Source organism: Cavia porcellus, unplaced genomic scaffold (genome assembly GCF_034190915.1).
Source record: "Cavia porcellus strain 051 isolate PalLab524CR breed Dunkin Hartley unplaced genomic scaffold, mCavPor4.1 scaffold_2, whole genome shotgun sequence".
NCBI lineage: Eukaryota > Metazoa > Chordata > Mammalia > Rodentia > Caviidae > Cavia > Cavia porcellus.
Window position 1 is genome coordinate 10,437,254 of NW_026947485.1, and position 26,786 is coordinate 10,464,039.

The window sequence follows — 26,786 nt, forward strand, 5'->3', positions numbered from 1 at the left end:
GAGTCATGCTTCTCTATCAAGAAAACAGAGAGAAAAAAGGGAAGAAAACAGAGAAATCCCTTCTATTAATTTTTATTTTTCCACTTCATTGTTTTTTTAAATTTTCATGTCTAAGCCCATATATGGGATATTTCTGAACATGAAATTACCTGAGATGCTATTACATGTTTCACTGATAAGACTAATATAAAGAAATCATTTCCCCTCCAATACTGTAATTACAGTCATAGATTTCCTATTGTTGACCACCCTTTGTCCTGGAACCAGCCCCATTACAAAAGGCTCTAGGTCTCCTCCCAGTGGGACACAATACCCAGTGGGCTCAGCTCCTAACACCGAGTCTAAGGAGTACAACGCTAACTCAGCAGTAGGCATAGGTCTGCCTGGCATGCTGTGTAAACTTAGCACGTATGCTATGCTATGTAAAATGATATGCGGCCTGCAGGTCACATCTGGTTGGGCTTTTTAATTTACTTTTCTATTTCTGAGATAGGGTCTCGCTATGTAGTTCAGGCTGGCCTTGAACTCAAGTGATGGCATATCCAGTCCTAGGATTATGGGCATGGCCACCACGTCTGGCTCTGACATTTGATTTATAAACAAACTAACTGGAAGTTGTCCATGGCTATTTTCATACTGCAACACCAAAACTGGTGAGCTGCAACAAATACTCTAAGGCCCGTAAGGCCTACATATTTATCATCCAAGCTTTTACAGAAAAACCCTGCCAAGCACTGGGGAAGCTGAGGCCCAAGGATCACAAGTCCAAGGTCAGCGTGGGGTACAAAGTAGAACATGAAACCCTGTTTCAAAACACAAAAACGAACACTGCCAACAGCTGGAGTAATAATCCAGTGCTACCTGCCAGACTCCTCGCTGCTATGCACTGTGGAGGCCTGGTGCCCACCGTCACATGGACGTCCACAGGCGCTCACCATAATCTCACAGCACTCTTCTTATTCCACCTCCCCTTCTCCACCCTGATCTTACTATGGTAAAAATACACGTATTTATTTTAGAAACTTTCATGTGCTCAGTTCTGTCAGACTGTACCCATGGGTTCTTGCCACCACAGGCACAATGCATCTCCAGAACTTTCTAATCTTCCCTAGCTGAACTGTCCCCTCAAGGGAGAACTCCCTGCTTACCTCTCCCACAAGCTCTGGCAGTAGCCACCCGCCCTCCCATGACTGGCTTCTCTGGGAACTGCACACTATCTGCTCTTTTGTGACTGACTCATTTCAGTTAATTTGCAAGGCATAGCTGTACTGTAGCATCTATAAGTATATATTTATATTTTTTCAAACAGGGTCTTGCTATGTAGTTCAGGTTGGCCTTGAATTCATGGTGATTCTCTTGCCTCAATCTCCAGAGTGCTAGGATTACAGGCATGTACCACCATGCTCAGCTAAAAATTCTTTTTAAAGGCTGAATTATATCCCACTACTACACACACACACACACACACACACACACACACACACGCACACACAAACACAATTTTCTTTATTCATCATGGGCATTTAGGTTGCTTCTATCTTGTTATTGTGAAAAATGATATTACTCACATAATAATTATATCACAAGCATGAATATACAAATATGAGTTCATTCCTCTTTCCCTTGTTTGGGGTATGCATCCCAAAGTGCAACTCTAGGTCAAATGATCACAACACACCTTTCGTTTAGGTCTTTGAGAACTACCATGCTGTTTCCACTCCTACCAGCTGGGGACAAGGGCTCCAGCTATACACCCTCACTGCCACTTACTGGGCTTGGTGCCAGCCATCCTAACCAAGTGACACGGTGCCTAAGGCCTAGTGGTAACTGACACTTGTCTTTTTAAGTGTTGGCCATTTGTGACTCTTTGGAGAAGTATCTACTGAAGTCCTCTGCCCATTTCTGCATTGTTTTTAGCTTTTATTAAATCTGTAGTTCTTTTCATTTTCAAGATAAAAGTCTTTTTATTAAACATATGGTTTGGAAGAAAAGAGAAACAAAATTTTTTAGAAGTTTTGTTTGTTTTGAGCTATCTTGTTACACAGCTTTGCTGGCCTCAAACTTGCAACAATCCTCCTGCCTGAGCCTCCTGAATGCTGGGGTTACAAATGTGGGCCATCACTCCTGGCCCTAGCAGTTTTGAACTTGACATCTTCCTGCTTCAGCCTCCAAATAGCTGAAATTACAGACGTGCTACTACACCATACGAGATACCCTGTCCATTAATAGTTACACCCTACTGGCCCTGCCACAGCCCTGTTTCTAAAGACTTGCCCATTTTGGCTATTTCATCCCAATGAATTATATACACTGTGCAGGCTTTTCTGACTTCACTTACTGCTTTCACACAGAAAGGGAACATCATTCCTTTGTCTGTATACCACATTTTGTTTATCCATTCTTTTTTTTTTTCTTTCTTTTTTTGTACCGGGGAGTGAACTCACAACCTTGTGCTTGCCAGACAGGTGTTTAGGCCACTGAACTAAATCCCAGGCCCTACTCATTTATTATTTGATGGGCTTGGGATATTTCTACTTTCTGGATGCCATAGGTGAATTTTTGTGTGAGTGCAAGGTATTGGGCTCTTTCAGTATACAGCACACAATGTAGTTTCTCGGTCAGGTGGTAATACCATACTTAACCCTTCAAGGAACTACTAAGCCACTTGCCAAAGCAGCTGCATCACCTTACATTCCACCTTCAATGTATGAGCTCCAGTTCCTCCAGAACTTACTCAACACCTATGATTTGTTTTACGTTAGCCCACAGGGCGGTCTCTCACTGTGGACTTGCCATTTCTGCGATGATCTCCAGAGTTGAGCATCTTTTTCCGTGCCTTTTGGCCATTTATCAAGCTAGCAGACTCTAGCTTCAGAATGGGTTACCTTTTTTGTTGTTAAGCCTAAGACATCTTTGCATTCAAGTTATTTTACCTTTATTTGGCTGCACTGGGGGCTGAACCCATGGTCTTTGCACTGAACTTTATCTCCCAGTATGCCCTATCTCTCTTCTCTTTTAGAGAGGGTCTAAGTTCCTAAATTGTCCAGTCTGCACTTGAACTTGTGATCCTCTCGCTTCAGCCTGCCAAGAGTGCTGGTACTGTGGGAGTATACTACTATGTTGCTTTTAACTATAAACTGAGATTTTTGCTCTTTTCTTCAGGAGATCATTCAGTGACTGAGCTGACTTTTTTGAAGACAGGAAATACTACGTTCTGAGAGTGTCTGTTTTGCATTTTGAACTGCCTTTGTACTGACTTTTGGGCAGGTTACACAATCATTGTTCCTGGAAAACTACAGACTCTTTTCAACTAGCTATTTATATCATTAGCTCCCCCCACCAGTGGTACTTGGGATGGAACTCAGGAACTCCTAAGTACTAGGCAAGTGCTCTGTTGCTAAGTTATACCCGCAAATCTCTTCACATTTTATTTTGACAGAGGGTCTTGCTATATTGCTCCGATCTGCTCTGAACTTATGATTCTCCTGTCTCAGAAACTAAAACAGCTTGGATTCCAGATGCGAATCAGAATGTTTAGCCTACATGAATTAACTTTGGAGTGCAAAGATTATAGGACATTACGTTGTCCTTCTGCAAAATTACTTATAAATATGCAGAGTGACACAACCTTCTCTTAAAATGTTCTGTCCTATAAAACAATTAGCTTCTTTACTATTTTATCCATGTGTTTAATTATCAGAAAGGCTGGACAGATTTTTCTACTATTACAAAGTTACTATAGGTAACTTCTTGGCAATGTTTTTTTCTTTGGCTAACATATTTTTATATATGTAATTATAATTTAAGAGACAGAGTCTTATGTTGCTCAGTCTAGCAAAAACTCCTTGGCTCAAGCAATGCTCCTGCATGCTGTTTTGATTTCACAATATTACTTTCCATTTATTTGATCACTAACTATACACATAGAAACAGATGCTAAAAAGCCCCCGTCTCACTTTCCTTTCACTGCCCTGTGAGGTTGGTATTATCTGTATTAATTTTAAGTAACAGATCTTTATTAATTTGAGTAACTAAAGGCTGAGAAATCGTCTACTTCTTCTGCCTACACTGTGATTCTTCACAGCACCAGTTTTAAGAGGTAGAGAAAAATACGTGACAGAATTTATCGTTTTGTATTTCTAGGTTCACAAAAGCAAATTCAAGTTTATACAATTAGCTGCAGAAAAAAAAAAAAATTAACTGAACTCAGTAAGACTTTATTCCCAGGATTCCAACTGAGAACGAGTGAGCTTGGCCAGGCCTCCCTGAGCCTAGTTCGCACCTCGCTAAAATGACGGCCTGCAACACAGAGAAGGATTGCTTCCAACCTGCAGCTGCCACCATTCTAACTCACGGTACAAGGCCTCACAGAACACAGTCTCTGCTGGGCTTTGTGATGCAAGTATTGACGTCTGGATTTCTAATCCACTTTATCCTAGGGGAGATTCTCATTACCTAATAATGAGTCAGAGTGCCTAAATTAAATTCTACTTCATTAATTTTATCCCTTACCATTTTTTTGAAAGTGCAGGGGAAGGACATTTCAAAGTTTAATAACTGGGAATCACTTGTGTGCACAGATCATAAAGCACACCGTCTCCATTGAGCTACTCTAGATCTGAGTTACCCACTTCCAGAGCCCAGATTTATTTGTTAAAAAAATTTTAAAAAAACCAAACACACAACAAAAAACCTTAGAGAGGTTATAAATGGTGGGAGAAAAATTTCCTCCAGGTCATATCTTTTTGACCTCTGATTTCTACTTTGTACATGGATTATCTTAAACTAGAACAAAACTTAAAAAGACGCTATAGTTCAGTGGTTCAACTGCCATAAACAAGAAAAAATCTAGAAATACTTTATGAAATTAAATACTAACCTTCCAACTTGGTATGTAGGGACGGCTGTTGTTCCAAATCTTTGCATTCCATAGTAGTTAATAAATCCAATGTCCCTCAGAGAGTTCATAGCTTGCTGGACTTGGTCATCAGTTCCTGTTATATTCCTGCAAGCACCCAAATTATCCAGAGAAAAAACATCCCCAAACACATATGGGAATGTGCATCTCAAAGGAGTATGGTGTGGCCTCCATGTCTGTCAGCTGAAGCTTTTTGTTCACCTCCTGGGGGCTCTTTGTTAATTGTTATAATACAGTAAACTTACATTTCAGCTGTTTTCAAATATATAATCCAGGGGCACTGAGTATATTCATCATGTTGTACAACCCTCCCCATTCTCTACTTCTTTAACTTTGGCAACTTCCCAAACTTTGACTAGACACCCACTGTCCTTGCCCCGAAGAACTGTCACTCCACTTCCTGTGAGTTTGCCTGTTTTAGACAGCTCATGTAGTCAAGAGTGCTTTACCTCTTCACACAGTATTTGAAGATTCAGCGGGACAGGACTGCCTGTCGGTGCAAACACTACTGAAGGATTTGCCCTCCCAGCTCTTTTGGCTCTGCTCTGCCCTCCTAAGCCGTATCTGATAGTAACTCATGATCAAGTGATCTGGCCAGACACCCACAGGTTCTATGTTCACAACTGTGATTCTTTACCTGAGAACTACAGTGAAGTGATTTCCTTGGAGCTCTCCCAACTTCAGAGGGTTTTTTTGATAGCTGAAATTTCCTAGCTTGAAGTTCATCAAGCACTTATTCAGGTGGGCAAGTCTCTGTGCAGATATTCTTTAAAAAAATAAAACAAAACAGAGAAGATCATGAGATACTGTCCAAAACAGTCTAGATCATCTTCTGACAGAGAACATCACTACAGCACAGCAGTGCCCCAGCCGGAAGGGGCAGGCACGGTGGAAGATGGGGCGCACCACACATTTCCTGTCCCTGAATGTTCCCTGGCATAGGGTGCCTGTTTCAACTAGGATGCTGTGGCCTGTGCCCCACTTTACATCGTCAAGTCCCTTTGTTATTTCAACAGTGACAAATAATAGAACAATAAACAGTATTGGTAGAATATTCTACTTTGGGATGAGAAAAAGCGATTGGCAGAGAACAATCTCACATACCACAAAGAATTAAATCAAACATTAAGAAAAGGGTAAGTTGCAGATTTGTCTATCAGAAAAATGTTGTAAGCCCATTTTAGAAAACTTGGAAAATACAAAAATGCAGGCAGAAAATTTGAAAAGGTTCAACCCTTTAGGGTAAATCTGTTATATCTATCTATGTATCTAGAGTCCTCTCACAAATCACTATGCTGCTTCTGTTTCTTACAGCATTACAAAATTTTCAAAAAGGAATTTCACCTTCTTAAATAGAAAATCTATGTAGGAAAACACACCACATTGAGAACCCTTTCTGTCCAGCCCCAGGCCCTCGCCACTTGCAGCTGACTGTAAGTTTATGTTCCTCCCAGTGCACTTGCTATGTACACAGAAACGTGTTTCCTCACTTTCTTATAAGCCTTATCTGTGTTTTATGTACAGAGAAATATGATTCATAAATGTTAAATTTATGGATGTCATTAAGATGAACACAATCACTTGACAAGCCACCAGGTCCTTTTTTTTTTTTTTTTATTTTAAAGAGATTAAGATAAAAGAGGACAGAACAAAGCAGATCAGAACAGAACAATGTAAGCAACACAGTATTTCACAAGACAACCCAATATTAACAGTAGCTACCCTAATGTCTCTTTCTTTGAAACAATTGAGCGTCAGGTCCTCTTTTTTAAAAAGCAAATTCTGCCACATTATAAATTGTTTAGCACCTTTGTTTTAGTTATTTAAGAACATTTTCTAGAAGACAGGCACCATGACACATGCCTAAAATACCAGTACTCTGCGAGGCTGAGGCAGAAGGATTCCAAGTTTGAACCTAGCCTGGGTCACTCAGAAACTTGGTGAGACCCTCAAAATTAAAAAAGACATGGGATGTAGCTCAGTGAGCAGGGCCCTGAATCCAATCCTCAATGACACACACACACACACAGTACTTAGAAACTGGCCTCACCTTGGCACAGTGGCACAGAATGGCTGCACATGGCATGCATGTGCCACCCTTTATTTCATCAGTCTTCTCTGGTTTTGTTTCTCAGTACTGACAGTTGAACTTAGATGCTCTCCTGCGCCAGGCAAGTGACATACCGCTCAGCTACATCCCCAGCCTTTATCAGATTTTTTCTTTTGAGACAGTCACACTAAGCTGCCCGGGCTGGTCTTTGAAACATTTTTTTTTTTTTTTTTTGTCTTTTTTGAGGCAGGGTCTCACTATGCAGTTCAAGCTGGCCTTGAGCTCACTTTGTAGTCCAGGTTGGTCTCAAACTCGCAAAGATCCTCCGACCTCAGCCTCCCGAGTGCTGGGATTACAGGCGTGAGCCATCACACCCAGCTCCAGGCTGGTCTTGAACTTGTGATTTTCCTGCTTCAGTCTCCTACTTGTGATTACAGGGGTGCACCACTACATCCAGCTGACCTGTCTCCTTTTGGATGAATAAATTGCTCCCACTCTTTTGCTATTTACAAATAATTCTCTAACAAATATCCTTATATGTAATTTTTTCCCCCTAGAACTGGCAATCAAACTCAGGAACTTGTACTTGCCAGGAAGGCGCCATGCTGCTAAACTATATCCTCGGCCCTAGCCAATTTTTTTTCCTTCCCTTGTATGCATTTCTTTGCTCACTTTCCCACGTTATGTTTAGGATAAGGCCCTAGAAGGGGGTGGATTTGGTTTTAACCTTTGTCTTTGTCCAGGGAGATTACACACATTCACACTCAAACCTTAGTACACGAGGAGCTCACTGCCTCACCCCAGGTCAACTTCTTGCTAAGCTGGCTATGGCTAAGTACAGACCCTCAAAGTCCCCAGAGTGCAAGCCTGGTCCTTAGTGTGCCATGCCAGGAGGCACAGGGGTCCTCGGGAGGGACTGGGGGTATGTCCTGCACTGCCCAGGCAGCACCCTGAGAGAGCCATGCTGACAGCTGATCCCCAGCCGCTTGGGATCTGGCATGTGTCTACTTGCTCCCTCTGGCATGTGAAGCTCTCAGAGCCATTTGAAGCCAGTGCCATGCTCCTGTGTGTGCTGAGCCTTCAGCTGAATTCACCTCCTATTTACAAATACCCAGCCTCACACATCTCCTAGTGATACACGAGCATATTCCTATACCCCAGGACAGGTAGCACAAATCTTTTTCTTTGAGCTAAAGAAAGAAGTTTTTTTGAGACAGTCCCACTGTGTAGGTCAGGCTGGCCTCAAACTCACTATGGATTTCTGGCTGGCCTTGAAGCCTCCTAACCCAGCTTACCAAATGTTGGGACTACAGTTGTGTGCCACCATGTCCCATACAAATTTATTTTTTCTTCCTCTCCTCCTCTCCTCCTCTCCCTCTTTCTTTCTTTCTTCCATTCTCTCTCTCTTTCTTTCTCTCTCTCTCTCTCTTTCTTAGACAGCACCTTACTATTTAGTCCAGGCTGGTCTCAAACTCACTAAGCTCAGGCTGGCCTTGAACTCATGGTGTTCCTCCTGCCTCAGCATCCCAAGTGCTGGGATTATAGGTATGTACTACTATACCCAGCAAATCTTTTTGAGCTTTACTAGGCTGCTCATATTCTATATCTTAAACCTGGGTAGTACAAACCTGTAATCGTGGTTACCTGATGCTGTTACTGTTAATATTTTGTTTATTCCCAGGTACATGGGAGACAGGCAGGAGGATTATACATTTTAGGCCAGCAATCTTGTCACCAAAAACAAAACAAAACAAAACCTTTGGATATAGCACAGTGTGATGGTCCTGGGTTCTATCCTCCCTCCATATGAGGAAGAGAATAAATAAATGTTTCTTTAGCTGCTTATTCACATGCCTTTTATGAGTGTGCTTAAGCCCATCCACACATTGTGACTGTGTTCATCTTGTTGCCTATATTACTATGGATTATTAATTTTTTTAAACATTACTAGAGACTGAACCCAGGAACCCCTGAGCTACAACCCGACCCCTTTTTCCTTTTGTTTGACATAGAGTTGTTAAATTGCCCAAGTTAACTTTGAACTTGTGGTCCTCCTGTCTCAGTCTCCTATGTGGCTAGGGTTATAGGCATATGCCACTGTGCTCAACCTAGTTTATACATTAAAGATTTCTACCTTACATCACACATTTTGCAAATACTCCTATTTTATGAGTTTATTTATATTTTACTACTGTATTCAGAAAACTTTCCCAATTTGAAGTAGAAAAAAAATTAAAATCAGAGAAAAGCAAACAACAAATAATCAACAGCTCTATACCTCTGACCTGGATTTACTGAGACTAAGGTTTGCGAGGCTTCCTTGCACTTTCTGTGTATTTATGACCCCCCAACATGAACACATGGGGGAGATGTATTTTCACTGAACCACTGAAGTGAGCCACAGGCACACGGCACTTTACCCTGCAGGACTGCAGTATCTCCTAAGAACAAGCAGAGTCTGCCTGCAACTCAATGGTCACCTTGGAAGCCAGATGTTATTCAGCACTGTCTCCTGCATGGGCCACATTTCTGCAAGTACCCAACATCATATAGGTGAGGAAGTTTTGTTTTCACAGCTGTTTGTTTTTGAGGCAGAGTACAGCTATGTAGATCAGGCTGCTCTTGCCTCATGAATTACTGTACAAGGCAGGAAGCCAGCCAGTGAAGCTGGGAAATGGGCGAAGCTTGTACTCCACCTCACTCTGTCCCCAAGGGCCACACATAACCCAGCAGAAGCTCAAAGGGGCAGGGCAGGTGCAGTCCAGAGGTGGACCAGCAGCTGAGAGGCATCAGGCCCAGGAGAAAAAGGGCACCGGACAAGGATGACAGCAGAACCAGGGGTACAAATTAATCCAGGAGCTACATACTCCATGGGATCTAGAAATCAGAGGGTGGGTCTGAACACAGTGAGGAGTGGGAGGATGGGACTCCTCTTAGTCAGGTGATGCTGCTGTAGGAACTGGCAAAATAATTCAAAGCAAAAGAAATCCAACTGTCAGCAATGAGGCTGTCCTGGAAAAACTCTAGTGACTGCTTTCTGACAGTGCTGGAGAAGTGCCTGACAACTCTATTATTTCCTTTTTCTTTGAGATAAAACTGACATGAAAGCAATCATTTTATGAGTTACAGTATATATATATATATACACAGATATATAGAGATTTATCAGGAATATATGTCATCACCATCTCAGCCCAAAACATTTACATCACCTGAAAAAGAAATGTCATGCAACGGGTCAGTCCTTCCCATCCCTTCTCTGCAGCCCCTAGTGATCATCAATCTACTGTCTGTAGGGTCCCATGTTGGGTATTTCATATATGGACTCATATAGTGTGTGGCCTTTTATGCCTGACTTCCTAATGTAGTGTTTTTAAGGTTTATGGCTGCATAACATTATCTTTCTTGAGTGTACAATAGACATTGTTTCTGAATCCCACCCCACCACAAAACCCTAGATCCATGATTAACTCTGGAAGGTGAGGGGCTCCCTGGGGAAATGCAAGACAAACCTGATAACCACCTCCTAGTACAGTTTAGTTCTAATTCTGATGACCATAGACCAAGCAAAGTCTCTGGTTGAAAATTCACAGGAATTTAAATGACTAGAGAACACCACAATCTCACTTGGAAACAGTGGGAGCCAACCTGACACATTATACAAACGTTTTATTAAGGAAGCCAGGGAAATACTGGCCCCAGCTCAGAAACAACAGGCAGGAAAAGAAACAAATCATTCTGAGTAAGACCGTCCTCCTTGAGATCCTGTTGAAATTTCTAAGTAGCTTTGGGTCATGAGAAGCTGGAAAGAACTGCTGCTTATCCCCCAACTGATCAATTCAGCAGTCATGAAAACCCTTGTGGGGCCGAGTGGGCTTGTCCTGTTTGTCCTGTTCTCACGGGAAAGCCAGCTGACCTGGCTCTGTGGACCCATTTAGCAAGCGAGAGTACAGCCTGTATCCGTGAGATAAGTGCTGTGTGCTTTCAACGGCCAGCACTAAGGTGTCTAGCACAGTGTCTCAGGGTCAACAGGAAAATGAGAAAGCAGCAAGTGTCCGAAAGGGCAGAACAGTATCCTGACCAAGTAGGACACCTGCCCAGCCGGCCTCCAATGTTCACGTTCCTGCCATAAAATGAAGTGAGACGCTACTTTCTGACTTTAGCAAATGATTTTCTTTCTTCCTGACAATGGGCTAAGAAGACTCTGAGAAAAGAGAATAAAGATGGTAACTGGTACACCTTTCCTTAGGACAAGTAGGTCCAGCCATCAGAACCATCAGCACTTCATATTCCCTTCTGCTCAGTAATTTTGCTGCAATGCCTTCCTGTGTGGGCTCCTGGGCGTTGAATCCAGGCTTTACACACACTAGGCAAGTGTTCTGCCACCAAGCCACATTCCCAGCCCTTTAATTTATTTTGAGATAGGGTCTTGCCAAAAATAGCTAAGTGGCATGAAACTTGTGACCCTCTTGCCTCAGTCTCCCAATTAGCTGGGATTACAGGTATAGGCCACCATGTCCATATCCTTGCACTTTTATCAGTAAAATACAAAACTTGGCGAGCATGAGGTCATGAGTTCAATTCCTACTTCCCCCACAAATATAAATATTAATATATACAAAAAAACTTATTTTTAAATTGAGGTAGAAAATTTTACTTAGCTAGCAGGAATTGACTACAATATTTTAGATACCAAAGACAAGGCAATGGGCTACAACAATGAATTCAAGGCCAGTTTGAACTACACAGGAAGACTGTCTCAAAATGACAACAATAACTGTAGCAATAACAATGAGAAGGCAAGAACCTTGAGTCCCATACCCAGGGTTTGGGAAAGTTGAAGCCCTTGAACCATTCTCCCCTCCACCCCTCTTCTGGGTTTTTGGTGAGCCCACTGGCCATTCTCAAGGGGCTCTTTCAAATCCACAGTCTCTATTAGTCAGCTTTGTGTCACTGTAACAAAATACCTGAGATAAGAGGCAACTTAAAGGAAGAGAGGTTTATTTTAAGCTTACAGATTCAGAGGCTACAGTCAATGGCCACTTGGCACCAGTGCTTTTAGGCCTGAGGTAAGGCAAAGTATCACATCAGAAGGGTATGGTAGGGGCTGGGGATTTAGCTCAGCAGCATAAGCGCCTGCCTTGCAAGTGTGCAGACCTGAGTTCAATCCCTGGTGGGAGGGTGGGGGAGAAAGGTATGGTAGAACAAAGCCATTCAGTTCATGGCAGCCAACGGGACAGAACAGAGCAAGAACTAGAGAGGAAAGGCTAGGGACCAGATACAGTCCTCACAGTCATGTGTTATAGCCTCCTTCTTCTAGCCAAGAGCCACCTCCTAGGAGCCTACTCAGCTCTGAACCCATCAGTGGCTAACTCGAAAAGAGGTGAGCATCCGCAGTCCAGTCCCTTTTCAGGATCTCTGAACCAGTCAAGCTGACAGTGAAGAGGAAGAGTTACAGTCTTTTCAAGGCCCTGCGAGTCACAGGGAGAGACCCCAGGCAGGACACCATCACCTTCGCTTCACTCTGCTCCCTCCTAATACACCAGCATGCACACAAATCATGGAAAAAGGGTTGCAAGGCTTCTACTTTGCTGTCAGCACTACATGCCATGGTGCCAGGCCAGGAAGGAGAAGGACTGGAATAATCCACTAGGATGCAGCACAGAACCCAACCACTGCATTACTCAAGTGAATCAGAAAATTGGCAGGAAAAGCCAGATTGTAGGGACTATGGGATGAAGAAGAAATGCCACCTTACCTTCCTTATGAAAAGATACTAGAGATATATTTTTTGTGGAGACTGAAACAGACGTTTATTTTAATTGCACTATAACTGACATACAGTAACATGCACATGTATCTAAAATGTGTAAGTTTGTTTTTGTTTTCTTGAGATGGGTTATGTAACTTGAACTCAAGATCATCCTGCCTCAGCTTCCCAAACCTGGGGTTACAGGTGTTTGTCACCACGCTCTGCTTAAAATGTACAAGTTTTGACCTGTGAATAAGCAAGCTCTTGAGAACATGACCACATTCAAGATAAGGAATGTGTCACTCCCATGTTCCCCCATGCCTGTTACCTTCTGTCCCATTACCCATTATCCTAGGGGGTACAATGGAATGAAAGCTTAAGACCATCTGACTCTGCACAGCTACTGAACCATCCTATTTATTTCCCTATGCCAACTGGGTTTAGACCTCTGTTCTCCTTCCTCAGAATACGGCAACAGCTCTGGTCTCCAGTGTGCCCACCTCGCTCCACCTATAAGGCTTACTTCAGCCTCTACACATAATGTCCCTGCTTGAAGCCAAATCCAAGATCCCTAATGTGCACTACAGGAGCCCTCAGGATCTGGGTCCAGGGCTATGTAGTAAGACTTATCTTAAAAAAAAAAAAAAAAAAAAAAAAAAAAAAGCACAAAGCCAGCATGCACTACACAGCAAGTTCAAGGTGAGTTTGGGATACCTTTTCTCAAAACACAAACAAAACAGAGACAACCAAACACAAATACATAAATGGCAGAGACACCTTCGTAGAACACATTAATCCCAAAAAGTTAATTTGAAGCCAGATATAATGGTGTATGCTTGTAATCCCAGCACTAGTAAGGCTGAGGCAGGAGGATCACCAAGTTCAAAATCAGGCTAGATTGCATAGCAAGACCGTATCTCAAACCACCCCTCCCCCACCAAAAAAAAAGTACGTTTGAGAACTTTAGTGTTAGCATTTGTGATACAAATCTTTTTTTTTTCTCTTAGTACTGGAGAGTGAAGTAGGCCCTGGGCGTGCTTCAAGCCCTCTCTCCACAAGTGGCCTCCTGCCTGCAGTACACATCTTAATACCATGTCCTCTTTACTTACTTGAGAACAGCAATCTCTTGAACTGTTATAGCCCTTTTATCTTTGGTTCCCATGTAGGAGAATATGTTTGGCTTGACTCTGTTAAGGCAGAAACAATGTGAAGTCATTTACCTTAAAGAAATCATCTTTCTCACAATTTAAGCTTTAAAACAATATACTTACAATAATGTCACAGAATGAGAGAAAAGAAACTTTTATTGATATACAAACTAGAAAAGTAAATGACACTTGAATGACCTCATTCTTAGCTATGTTTGGCTTAGAACATTTGTAGCTATGAGTAATGGATACTAGTCAAAGCTGGGGCTATTCAAATAGACAAAAGACAGACTGATACATGCTCATGGACTACAATATGTATAAGAAGAAATTTTAACAATCACTCTAGATAACACAGCACTTTTGACAATCATGTATCTTCAATTTTCAAAAAGTTAGTAATATAAATTTTCCTAAAACATATGGTATTATTCTGTATTAAAAAGTCAAATGCTCAAACTCAGATCTGAATACTTTGTAATGAAGAAATAGCAGGGTACCATGGACCCTCTCCAGGAAGCTCATACACAAGAGGAACACAGGATGTCTCCTCACTAGGTTCTGAGTGTTATGCGTTAAATTGGAAACCCTCAAATTCATGCACTGAAGCCCTGACCCCCAGATCTTCAGGATATGCTCATTCTCAGAAACAGAATCTTTGAAGAGGTTATCAAGCTAAATGTGGCCAACTGGGTGTCCCTAATTTAGTCTGGCCAGTATCCTCATAAGAGAGGGAAATCTGGGGGTACAAATATGAGGGGTACAGAAGGACAAGCACGCTGAGAACAAGGAGAACACCCAATCTGCCAGTCAAGGAGAGGCCTCCTGAAAGGCAGCTGCTAACTCCTTGGTCTTGAGTCATGCTGCTTCCAGAATGGTGCAAAAATTAATTTTTGTGGGTCCAGCCACTGAATCTATGGCATTTCATTATGGCTGGCCTAGTAAGTGAATACACTGCTACCAGGTTTGAGCTGAGTGAAATTTCTATAGCTCACAGATTTGCTGTGGTACCAGCAGCCATTATTACTCAAAAAGCAAAACCAAGAAAATGTTGCACCTGGCACTTGACCTTGTGGTACACTGGCTTCCTCTGAACCCACAGTCTCAGGTTTTCCATGGAGTTGTTTCCAGGAGCTGAGAATGCCCAGTCCACACAGCTGACCTCTGCAACCACATTAAAGTCTGACTTTCAGGAAGAAAGGTCATTTTTACTTCAATTTGAGTGGACTGGCAACTCTCAACTCCATGTGAATTATTTACTTCCAAGATTCTCATCTTGAACTACTGACATAGGGGAAAAATTAATTCACCTATTGTCTAAGAAAACTAACACTGGGATCCATGCTCCTGCTCCTTTTTTCCATTAGCATGGACAGGGGAAAACACATTTCAGTGGTTTTGATTTTCTATCGGAAGAAGATACTAACCTTAAATATTTAGACAGTACATTAATAGCATCCATGGTGTCTTTGTTTTCCTTGTACAGAACGAAATGGCAGTAACTTCCCCTAGATTTTGGCCAAGAATGTTTCCTTGGATCTTAAAAACAAAAATTAAATGTTACATGTACCACAATAAAAGTTAGTTTTATATGGTGGAAATTTATTCTTCCAAAACCCTACAGAGCTCATTTTTGGCTACAGAAACTGAGTTAACAAATCAGATCTGGTCTGACAGGAAATACTGGTTAAGTGGTTACTGCTTATGGGCCACAGGTATTAAAGTCTCTGTGACTAGACACTTAACACAGCCATATTTCAAATCAAAAGCTGACATGCAGGTGGTGTGACAAATGACTGGTCCAACCAGTCATCTTCACACAGGGGAGAGAGAGCCAAGGAGGCCCTCTCGTCCGACGGGGCCCACTGCTTTGGAACAAGTGCACCTCCCATGGAACTCACCCACCCTGCCTTTAGTCATGGGCAGGGTTCTCACAGCCCCGAAAATGTGACTTTTAAAATTGTTCTTTCAATTGAGCATTTCAATTACACATAGTAAAACAATGTAAGATTTAAACTGCTCAGAGAATTTTGAAAGTTAACAGTTGGGGAAAATCTATAAGCTGCAGCTACACTTCCCAGTATTTGTGAGTTCCATAAGAATGAGAGTTGTGGGGCTGGGGATTTAGCTCAGCAGCATAAGCACCTGCCTTGCAAGCAGGCGGTCGTGAGTTTGATCCTTTGTACCAATAAAAATGAAAAAGACAAAAAAAAAAGAATGAGAGCTGCAGTCATTATATGAAGAACATATCTGGTTCATTTGGTTTTTGTAACTCTACAGAAAAAAGGTATAAAATTATATTTTGCACAATCAACTGAAAAAAATCCTTTTGTTTTTAAAATGGCACTTTATCCCTAAAATAGTCTTGTCACATGAACTCATAAATCCTTTATCTTCACAAGATAGCATGTTCCTGGTGCTGAAGTTAACTGGGTAGCTGGTTTCACCAAGACAAAAGCACTGTCTGGGAACAGGTGTGTGATTGCAGCTACAATCAAGAACCACAAACTGATGCAAAGAATCAATAAACCATCTCTGAAAATGCCATGGCATATATGCCTGGCAAATCAGTTTTCCTTTTTAATATTGAGTCTCTTCTGTCTTGTATAGAAAATTTTCACAAGTATCTCTCTAGCTGTGTGTGTGAATTACTCATAAATTCCTCAGAAAACTCCAAGTGGAGTATCATTTTTGGTTTCCTCCCAGATCACTATGAGTGCAGCAAAGCTGTCACACAGCACTTGCGATAAACTCATTGGCATTTCATTTCATCTAGACGAAACACCAACCACTCTTACCTGCTGCAGTTCTGACCTCTGTCCAAACGCACAGCGTAAAGAGCACAAGAGAGCAATGTTTAATTTATAGAATATTAAGGTGCTTAGAGGTGAACATGCAAATGGTCGCATGGTTAACTTTGTACTGAGGCTTTCTACAGTAGTCAGTCATGTGGTGGGTTAACAGCCATTCAGACAGTAACAATGGGGTGTTGTGGAGGCAAACAATGAACAAGCAGAAAACTCAAGCACACCAGCCTCCCTGTCTCCATCTTTTCAGTGGGCATGTCCGTTCTGGCTCAGAGCTGTACCCTGCACCCAGGAGAAGTAGAAGGTTCAAGACTGGCTATCAAACACTTCTCCACCTAGGGATTTGTCTCTTTCAATACATGTCCAAGCATGTAAAGACATGTCCAAGATGCTAGCAGTGGTTATCTGTAGTGGTGAGGCTGCAGGTAATTAGTATTCTCTTTGTGCTTTGCTGCTTTATCAGTTTCCTGCACCGAAGTAAATGTGAAAAATACTGAATGATTATTAAAGACAGTTCTTTCACTTCTCTTACAGGTTAGAAGAAATTTAAGAGATAATTTAAGAGACTTAAACCCACTGAGTATCTGATCCCCTTTTATCATAATTTGCACAACCTATGTGTATGTAAGAGATGTTTTTTAGATATAGGAAGAAAAACAACATGTAGTACTACATATCAAGAAGTTATTTGATTTTGTTGGCTATGGTAATGGTTTGAGGTTTCAGTCTTTATCTGACAAGTACATACTAGAGTATGAGTGAAATGATGTATTATGCAGAATTTGCTTTAAAATGCTCAAGCAAGAAAAAAAGTGGGAAGAACAGATGAAACAAAAACACAGAATGTTGATAATCAAGATGGCTGATGGGTACACAGATCCCATTTACAAATGAGATTTGTGTGCACGTTCGCAAATGTCTGTAATAAAATGTTTAAAAAACAAGCACAGCTACAATTTTTCTTAACTACTAGCCCTTCAGTGCATTCACAGTTAAGTCCAATGGTAAGGACTAAATGAAGCCAAAAGACTGAAAATCTAATGCTGTTACTGCTTAACAGAAACCATGACAACCGAGTATGAGTTCTAGATCAAAAGCATGCGTTTTCTGTTAACAAATCTAAGTACTAAGCATGCATGCAATGATCTCCTCTACAAATAATAAATGCAAATATTCTTTTTCTAAGTGCATTCAATATACAAAATAGTAAAGCATTTGTAATTGGGACATTCTGAATAACAAAACCAGTGACTTTAAACTTATTTTCAGCAATTTGTTTAATTTGATAATTTCAACTCCAACTCCTAAGAATGCTCAGAAGTACATATTTAGCTTTACCATTTCAATGAACTTAAGACAGTTTTCAAACATTTTTAAGACAGTCTGATTATGACACAAATGCAAAGCATTTTTAGGCCGGTAATATGCTTCTTATTTCCAGAAGGGCCTGCCATGGCAGCCCAGGCTAGGAGAAAAGGAAGCCACGGAAGATTCACATATCAAGTACAGAAATGCTCACAAGTGAGAAGTAGGGAAAGAGGTCTGCACTGGAGGGATGACGGGAGGGGAGGGCACGCAGTACATTCCTGCCTTCTTACTCCAGGCCTTTCTCACCAGCACACCTGCACACCAACCTTTCGGCTTCCTCAGGGATGCTACTCCACCCATTATCTTTACTGCTCTTCTGAATTTTCACCCTCCCCTTCCAATGGCTCTTACACTTTGGTTTATAAATATACTCGGGGCTCTTCCATCCTAAACTCCCTCTCCTTAACTCCCTCTCCTTAACTGATACCTTCCTTTCTCCTTCTCTTTTCAGAGAAAAACCAGACTGTATATACTGCCTTTCACTTCACCCTACTATGTAGAATGGTTTTCAGCCTCAGCACTTCACTGAAACTGTTTTGGCAAAAAACCAAAAACGAAACACCAGTGCTTTCCATGCTGTTACACACTGTGGACCCGATTCAGAGTTCCTATCTTGCTGGACCTCTCTGTAGCATTTTCTGCTGCTGACTGTTGTACTCTAAGAAAATAGGTTCGTTATATGTGTATTATAGCAAACCTGCAGCATGGCTTGCTAAATGTGTTTTTTTTATCCTTTTTCCCTAACTGATATGTTAAGTGACCTAACTGATATGTTGAGCAATACTCTCCTCTGTAAAGAATTGCAAGAATCTCACCTAATTGATATGTTAACCATTGTTGCCCTCTACAAACTACAGAAGTTGTGCTAAAACAAGCTAACAAGGGTTGTTAATCACTGTTAGGCGCCTCTATTCTCTGCTAAAGAGCTAAAGAAAACTAGAATGGCCCATTAATTTACACTTGCTTAAAGTAACTTGCTTGTGTGCAGAGAGATTTGCATATGAGTTTAACCCTTTCCTGACCTTGACACATAACCGCGGTTTTCTGTTCTGTATGGCACCTTATTGCCTCCCCTCTCCCCTCACCTATCTATCTAGGCCATAAAGAATTTGGGTTTGTGGTGACCTCTTCCCGATCTGGTGATGATCTGTCATAAAATGAGCCTGCCCCAAATTTTAAGAACTGTTTAGCTTCAAAGAAATTACTGGGAATTACTATGGCCCAAACCCCAATCGGTGTTTTCCTTTTGTTCTGTATGCATCAAATGAGTTAGATATCAGATCTTTGTAAAACTTAAGTTTCAGCTTCTTGTAACTCTTGACCCCTTCGCGCCCACTAGTGAAAACGGGCTGTCCTGGGATAATTAACTCTCCACTTTCTTCTCCAAATATTGCTGCAGATGTGCCACTCCGAGATAATGTCAGTCTGTAGGATGGGAGTAATTTGAGAAACACCAGGAACTCCCGAGATTGTCAGAGCTAAGTGGACAGCAGTACAGTTTCCAGACTCGGGTCAACAAGTTTGATGGCTCTGCAGGTTTCTTTGTCTGTCCCCCCCCCCCTTTTTCCTCCAGCCTCTTTTTAAAGTCCTCCCTTCAGTCTCTGGGACACAGTCTCCAAATTGGCTTCCGGAGACTGGTCGCCAGGCCTGCAAATAAAGCCTTTGCCACCTAAATTTTTGGTCTCTTGCCTCCTTGGATTTTATACTGGGACCCAAGTTATAACACTGATCACTCAGATTACTGAGGCTCTTTACTTCTCTGGATTCTGGAACACCAGACACACCTCAAGAGTGTCTTTGTACCATCAGACTCTTACTGAGTCTAGATGTAGGAATCCGTACTGGAATCATTCCTTTTGAAAAGTATAGAAAACCACTATCTGTCATAGAAAAAAATTTTTTTAAAGAAGTTAAATCTTTTAAAAAAAGTTCTCAGTCAAGGTGGTACACACCTGTAATGCCAGGACCCAGGAGGCTGAGGCAGGATTGCCATGAGTATGAGGCCAACCTGGGCTACAAAGCAAGTTCAAAGCCGGGCTGAACTACATAGTAACACTCTGTCTCAAAAAAAAAAAAAAAAAAAAAAAAAAAAGTCCTCAGAAGTATCTGGAATATATACTATTTCAAAATGTAAATTACAGAAGCATAAGCACTTGCCTGGCAAGTGCAAGGTCCTGAGTTCAATTCCCAGGACAAAAATGACAAACAAAAAACAATAAAAAGAATGATAGCCTTTGGGCCAGGGATGTAGCTCAAAGGCACAGCAGCTGCCTGGTGAACATGAGGACCTGAGTTCAATTCCCAATATTCCCTCAAAATGTAAATTAATTTACCTGCTTACGTAATGTTATAATCATTTTCAGTATTTTCCAAAAACTACTGTGTAAGTATGTTTTGATAGACAAGGCAATGTATCCCATCAGGCTGTCTTAACACAGGAAAAAATGCCTGAATCTAAAGGTATTTCTTTGGGCATCATGATTTACAAAAAGTACTTATATTTTAGTATACACAGTTCTACTGGAGAAAAATTTGGGTTAAGAATTTTGCAAATCTATCATTAGGAAATCAAACAATGCTCTCAACATGGACAGCATACTCATGGACTTGTGGCTGTGACAAAAAAGAAACCCTCTTACACTGCTGGTGAGAATGCAAACTAATACAGCCATTATGGAAATCAGTGTGGAGACTTCTTGAAGAATTGAAATTAGAAACTCTGTATGACTGAGTTATTCTTCTGCTAGGCATCTTCCCATAAAAGCGTAAGTCATCATCTACAGCAACACTTGCATACCAATGTTTACAGCAACACGATTTGTAACAGCCAAATCCTATGAGCAGCCTATGTACCCATCAACTGATTACTGGACAAAGAAAATGTGGTATCTATATATAAAGGAATACTCTGCTATAATAAAGGATGACAGATTTGAGGCAATTGTAGGAAAATGGATACACCTGGAAAATATAATATTGAGAGAAACAAACCAGACACATGTTTAATACCATGTTATCTCTCATTTGAGTGAGACAAAGAAAATAAAGCATGGGTAGAAAAGGGACAGATCTCATCTAGTAGGGAAGTGGCTCAAAAGAACACAGGTGAGGGGTGAAGAGGAAGGGAAAGGAAAGTGAGAGGAAGAATGACATACCATGCATAGGTCCTAATAACTCCAATCAATGTTAACATCTTATACCATAACATGAGCTAAGAAATATAACATCAACGAATATGGAAAAGGTTATAGAGAACCTGAGGAGGTGGAAGGGAACAGAAATGAAAGGAGTCAAAAAAACCCACACTGTAATATGTCTGTGTAACTACTCCTCAAGATGACTGTAAACTGCATGACATGCAAAGAATTTTTTTAAAAAGCAAAAATGAACGAATGAAAGAATATTGCCAATCCATTCCACAAGCATAACCCACCGATAATAATTTATATCAGGGTTTGATCATAAATGGGCTTAAAACACACTCTGCAAAACTCTGCACTGAGGCCTCTGAAGCCAGACAAGGCAGCCCACACCGGTACCGGGGTCTACCACAAGGCTAAGGACAATGGTCTCAGGACAGCTCCTTTTTCCTAGCAGCATTTACGGCATGCACTCTCAGCTTGTACCAGGAAAGCTGGTCATGGAAAAGGTGAGCCAGGTCCGAGTCATGGTCTGGGCGTGGAGCTGCCTTCAGGAGGGAGCGTGGAGGGAAGAGCTCAGACCATCTTTGACAAACAGGAACTCCTCTCTCATACTCAAGAGGTTAGGGCTCTATGCAAAGACTGACCCAATTTGCCCTGCTTTCATGCATCTTTTAAAGGGGAGAAATTCCTATTTTATTAAAGATGCTCAAAGGGAGATGGGAAGGAGTACCTCATATTTAAAACAGGTCAGCATTTAAGTAAGAAAATTTTTTGAGGAAAATGAGAGGTGTGGCATAAGCACAGAAAATTCAGATGTAGACAGAGCCTGAGAGATGTGGTATCAGTTAAAGAAAGAGAAGGGGTCATTCTAGGTATCTTTCCCAAAGAGCTAAAAGTATCATACCACAGGGGTACACGCATCCCCATGTTTACAGCAGCACAATTTATAACAGCTAAATTTTGGAAATAGTCCACATGCCCATCAACAGATAAAAGAATAAAGAAAATCTGGCATTTATATATGATGGAGTACTACTCTGCCATAAAGAATGCTGGTGCACACCTGTCATCCTGGTACTTGGGAGGCTGAGGCAGGAGGACCATATGCTAGAGGGCAGCTTGGGCTATGTCAGTGAGTTCCAGGCTAGCCTGCACTATTAAGCAAGACCTTGTCTCAAAAAATGAAACCAAACCAAAGTGAAGGATAAACCTGAGACATTTTTAGATAAATGGATGCATCTCAACACCACAATCTTAAGTGAAATAAACCAGACACACAAGTTTAAATACTGCATTGTTTCTCTTGTGTGAGGATCCTAAAGGGTAAATAAAGTCTGGGAAACAAGAAGAACATGCTCACATGGGAAGGGGAGCAAGGGGGGGGGAGGGAAGAAAAAGAAAAGGGATTGGCTGAGACAGGGTCTCCCCAGGCAGCCTAACCTGCTTTTTGAACTCACTATGTAGCCGGGCTGGTCTCAAACACATGGCAATCCTTCTACCTTAAGCCTCCCAAGTGCCTGGATTACAGTTGTGCACCACTATGCCTGGCTTGAAAAGGGTTAAAAAAATAAAAAATTTTTTAAAAAAAGAAGGAAAAGAAAAAAAATGGAAGCAGAGTTTCTGTAAATGGGGAAGGAAAGAAAGGCTGAAGGGACAGGAGGGGAATTGGAAAAGAATTAAGATTGCATGCAGCAAACAGGTACTAATATTTCAAAGCACAGATTACAAAAAAAATCTCTGGAATGGAGAAAGAGAGGGAGGGAGGGAGGGAGGGAGGGAGGAAGCAAAGGGCGAAGAATCTCTGAGCCACTTGGTCCTACAACTCCCATTTCCCCCCACAAGACCTGGCATCTCCCAAGAAATGAAGATCATTTCTAGTAAGTTCAAAAGAAAACCTCCGCCCTTTCCTCATGGCCACACTGCAGAGCAGCGGGTTACCTGCCCCACAGACCTCCCTGTCCTGCAGCACTGCAGGGACCGTGAGCCCAAACATCCTGGGCATCCTGTGTGGAGGGCGTCACCTGGCCCCTCCACAGCTACCAAAGCTACTACTCGTGAGCTGTCCGTGGGGAACCATGAAACCATCACTGAAATGGTTTACCACAGGGCTTCCTGCTCTCTGGCAAGCCTGACTGCAGCAAAGCCACTCGGGAGTGACTACACTGTGGCCCAGATGAAAAGGAAGCACACGCTGCTGTTAGTTTGCAGAATGAGGAGTGATGAACAGCCTGTGCCCCGGGAAGCTGCACAGGTGTGGTCACACTTTTCCTTCCTTTGGGTATCACTGGTAAATGGCCTCCAAATGCGTCTCCTCTTCCCCAGCTGCTCAAGGTTTCTCATGTTGCAGACGATCTTCTTGGGCTCGTTTAACCTTATTCTTGCTGTCTTTTCTTTTAGAATCTCATTGTTAAAAACGAAGCTTTGCTCATGTACAGTACTAACGTTTAAACTGACCTACAAGAATACTGACAGAGCCCTAAGGGACTGGCCTCATTATATAACCTTGGGGTTCTATACTAGTAAACACAGTAATTGATGACTATCAGGAGTCATCACTGGTAGACGAGGGGAAGAAGAAAAATAGAGAGAAGAGGAAAAGAAGGAAAATAGTAAGCTGTAGCTTACTGGATGAGTGAGTGCTCCTGGGTTCCATTCCCAGTACCACAGAAAATAACTTCCTTGGCTGATTTGATAGGAAAAAGAGGAAACATTAACTATTTTTTCTTTTTCCTTAATTTTTCTCACAGTTCTTTGCTAACAGAAATTTTCATGGCTATAGAAAGCACATGAGAATATAAATATCCCAGTGATTCATAAATGAGCAATACACTGAAAGATGTATTCAGGTAAGGGGTCACTTTCCAAATACTCCATATATTTTCTGTGTGAGTGAAGAAATACTCAAGAGTTGGGAAGCAGAAACAGAAACTATACCCTCATGATAAAATATGACAAGCATTTTTATTCATCTTAACATTCTTTCTCCTCTATTAAGAACACAGATGACTCCATGGGACTCTTTACTTAAAAGGCAAAAGGTTTATATGATCTGAACGCTGTTGTATATTCAGAGACAGCTTGTTGGACTTTACCTACTGTTTTCAGTGTCTATTCTGAATTAAAATTTTAAAAGAAGACCTCAGATGAGCAACAGTCCTTCTGCCACTTAGCTGTGCTGCCCTGCAGAAACCTGTTACGCTCCTAACTCTCGGGACCCCACTGTCACGCCTATGCACCACTCTCCCAGAGAAGGCACAATGCCCCCAGCACACAGCGGCTGTGGTTGGCTCTGGCAACTGAAATGACAACATGCATCCTGTCAAAGGAGTGACAGGGTCAGTACCCTTCTCTGTGCAGCAGCGTGGCAGCTGCGGAGAGGCAGCCAGGCAGAGGTCTGAAGCAGCCCAGCCCAGCAATCTTTCTCCTCCTGTACTCACTTGCCAAGGCCTTCTTCCCAGCAGCGTGGTAGGCTACAATGTATTTCTTCCCTTCTCTTTCCTCTGTTTTTGTCTCTAGTCCAGGAAACAGAGATTTTATGGCTTGATGAATGATGGTTCTCTTCTCTTTGGTGTCCTCAATAACCTGTTAAAAACACACAGTGACACTTCTACTTCAACAAACATTAAACAGAGAAGTAAAATCGCAGCTCATCTTATTCAGTAAGCAAACAATAAAGTGCCTGGGTAGAGTTTCAGAGTATTTTAGAGCTTCATAATCGGGCAACTTCTAAGGGTGCGTGAACTGTGCGAACTGTGCGAGTCCATCTGCCAGTCCCCGTACCAAGCACTTCCCAGACACTGTTGCACCGAATCTTCATAACCTCTCCATCACACTATCAACGCATCTATTACAGATGAGGATAGGAGGGTTGAGAGGTCATGGGCTATGTCTAACACTACAGAGTCGGAGGGCAACAGAACTGGATCTGAAGGCAGGTGTTGGACACAGTTGCAGAAGCTCCCCTGGTGCCTCTCCAGTGCAAAGGCCTGGGGCTTACAAATTACAGTGATAGGCATGCCAGGCCCTGGTAAGCAGTAACTCAATTCCTTTGACAGTCTTGTCTACTGCTGGATTTTATTCTTCTTCTCTGTTTGGCTGTATTTATTTATTTATTTATTTATTTTGAGACAGGGTCTTACTATGCCACTCAGGTTGGCCTTTAACTCACTATGTAGCCCAGGATGGCTAGGACTGCACAGTGATTCTCTCATGACAACCTCCTGAGAGCTGCGATTATGGGCCTGCGCCACCATGCCCAGTGTGACACTGGATTTTATTCTACACTAAATTGTTTTATAGTGAGATTCTAGCACACTGGCTCACAATAAAAAATGAACATAAACAAAATGTATGCTTAAAGACTTCTACAACTTTTTCAGTTTTAGAGGGCATCTCACATTAACAACAGAACAAAATAAAACACTACTACTTAATAGCACAAATGGGTGAGTACAGTACCAAAAAAATTTTTTTTCCCAACTGAGTCTGGTGATACCAATTTGGTAATTTCAGCACTCTGGGAGGCTACGGCAGAAAGACTGCAAATTCAATCCCAAAAATTGCAAATTCAATTTAGTGACTTAGTGAAACCTTAAAAAGAGGAAAAAGGGCTGGGGATGTAGCTCCTGGGTTCAATCCCTAGCAGCAAAAAAAATTAATTAAATCAAAATTCACAAATAATACTGACACTCTATTCAATGTATGGGTATTTCTATTTCATTTATCCCATTAAACAATGCTGACTGTGATAATCACTAATTTGATTTCAAGGCCTACTAATGGGAATGGTTCAAGCTAAAAACACCAAGATAGAATACAATTATTACTGGCTAAAAATTTTGACAGTACTTCAGCACAATAAAAATAAAAATGAAAATGAAAATAAAAACAACCTGCACCCTAATTATAGATAAATGACTGTATCGGTAGGTGAGCCTAGAATTGAAACTGTGGATAATGAGTTAGAGTAATAGGCTGTGTCTGCGTGTATATTTATACCTTAAAAGTCCAGAAAGATCTTCTTAGTCTTGGCTGGGATATACCTCAGCAACACAACACCTGCCTGGCAAGCATGAGGTCCTGAGTTGGATTCCTGATACCCAAAAAACCAAAGGAACAGAAAGATCCTCCTTCTTACTTGCTAGTTGAGGAAACCTGCCCATAGTTCATGCCTTCTATAAGTCAAAAGTTAATTGGGCACGGTGACTCATGCCTTAGGCTGGGGCAAGGGGACTAAGTTTCAGGCCACTCCATGTAATTAAGCAACTGAATAAGACCCTGTCTCAAAATACAGAAATAAAAATGTAAAAAGGGCTGGGAGGTAGTTCAGTGTGAAGGCCTCAGGTTCAATACTCAGTACCAAAAAATAGATGAAAACTTAGGCAGGCATGGTTATATATCCATTCCAGCACCTAGAGGCTGAAGTAGAGACACAACTGTGAGTCTGAGGCCAGCTGGGGTTACACGGCAAGTTAAAAGCCAGCCGGAAGGGGCTGGGAATTTAGCTCAGCGACATAAGTGCCTGCCTTGCAAGCGCATGGTCGTGAGTTCAATCCCTGGTACCGGTAAAAAAAAAAAAAAGCCAGCCTGAACTACACAGC

The 26,786-nt window shown here is 41.8% G+C and overlaps 1 protein-coding gene across 3 annotated transcripts in view; it reads right to left on the reverse strand.

The window, feature by feature from the left end:
* Window positions 1-26,786, reverse strand: part of Pus7 (pseudouridine synthase 7) — a 58,186-nt gene that overhangs the window by 18,767 nt on the left and 12,633 nt on the right. For 2 of the 3 annotated variants that reach the window (XM_063237988.1, XM_063237995.1), the window contains exons 5-10: window positions 24,624-24,768; window positions 16,667-16,684; window positions 15,296-15,407; window positions 13,830-13,907; window positions 5,556-5,684; window positions 4,880-5,005 (exon numbers count right to left, since the gene is read on the reverse strand). In XM_063237988.1, the coding sequence (XP_063094058.1) occupies window positions 4,880-5,005; window positions 5,556-5,684; window positions 13,830-13,907; window positions 15,296-15,407; window positions 16,667-16,684; window positions 24,624-24,768 (608 nt within the window). The remainder of the gene's footprint in view (window positions 1-4,879; window positions 5,006-5,555; window positions 5,685-13,829; window positions 13,908-15,295; window positions 15,408-16,666; window positions 16,685-24,623; window positions 24,769-26,786) is intronic. The other variant, XM_003469801.5, reaches the window with a different exon arrangement.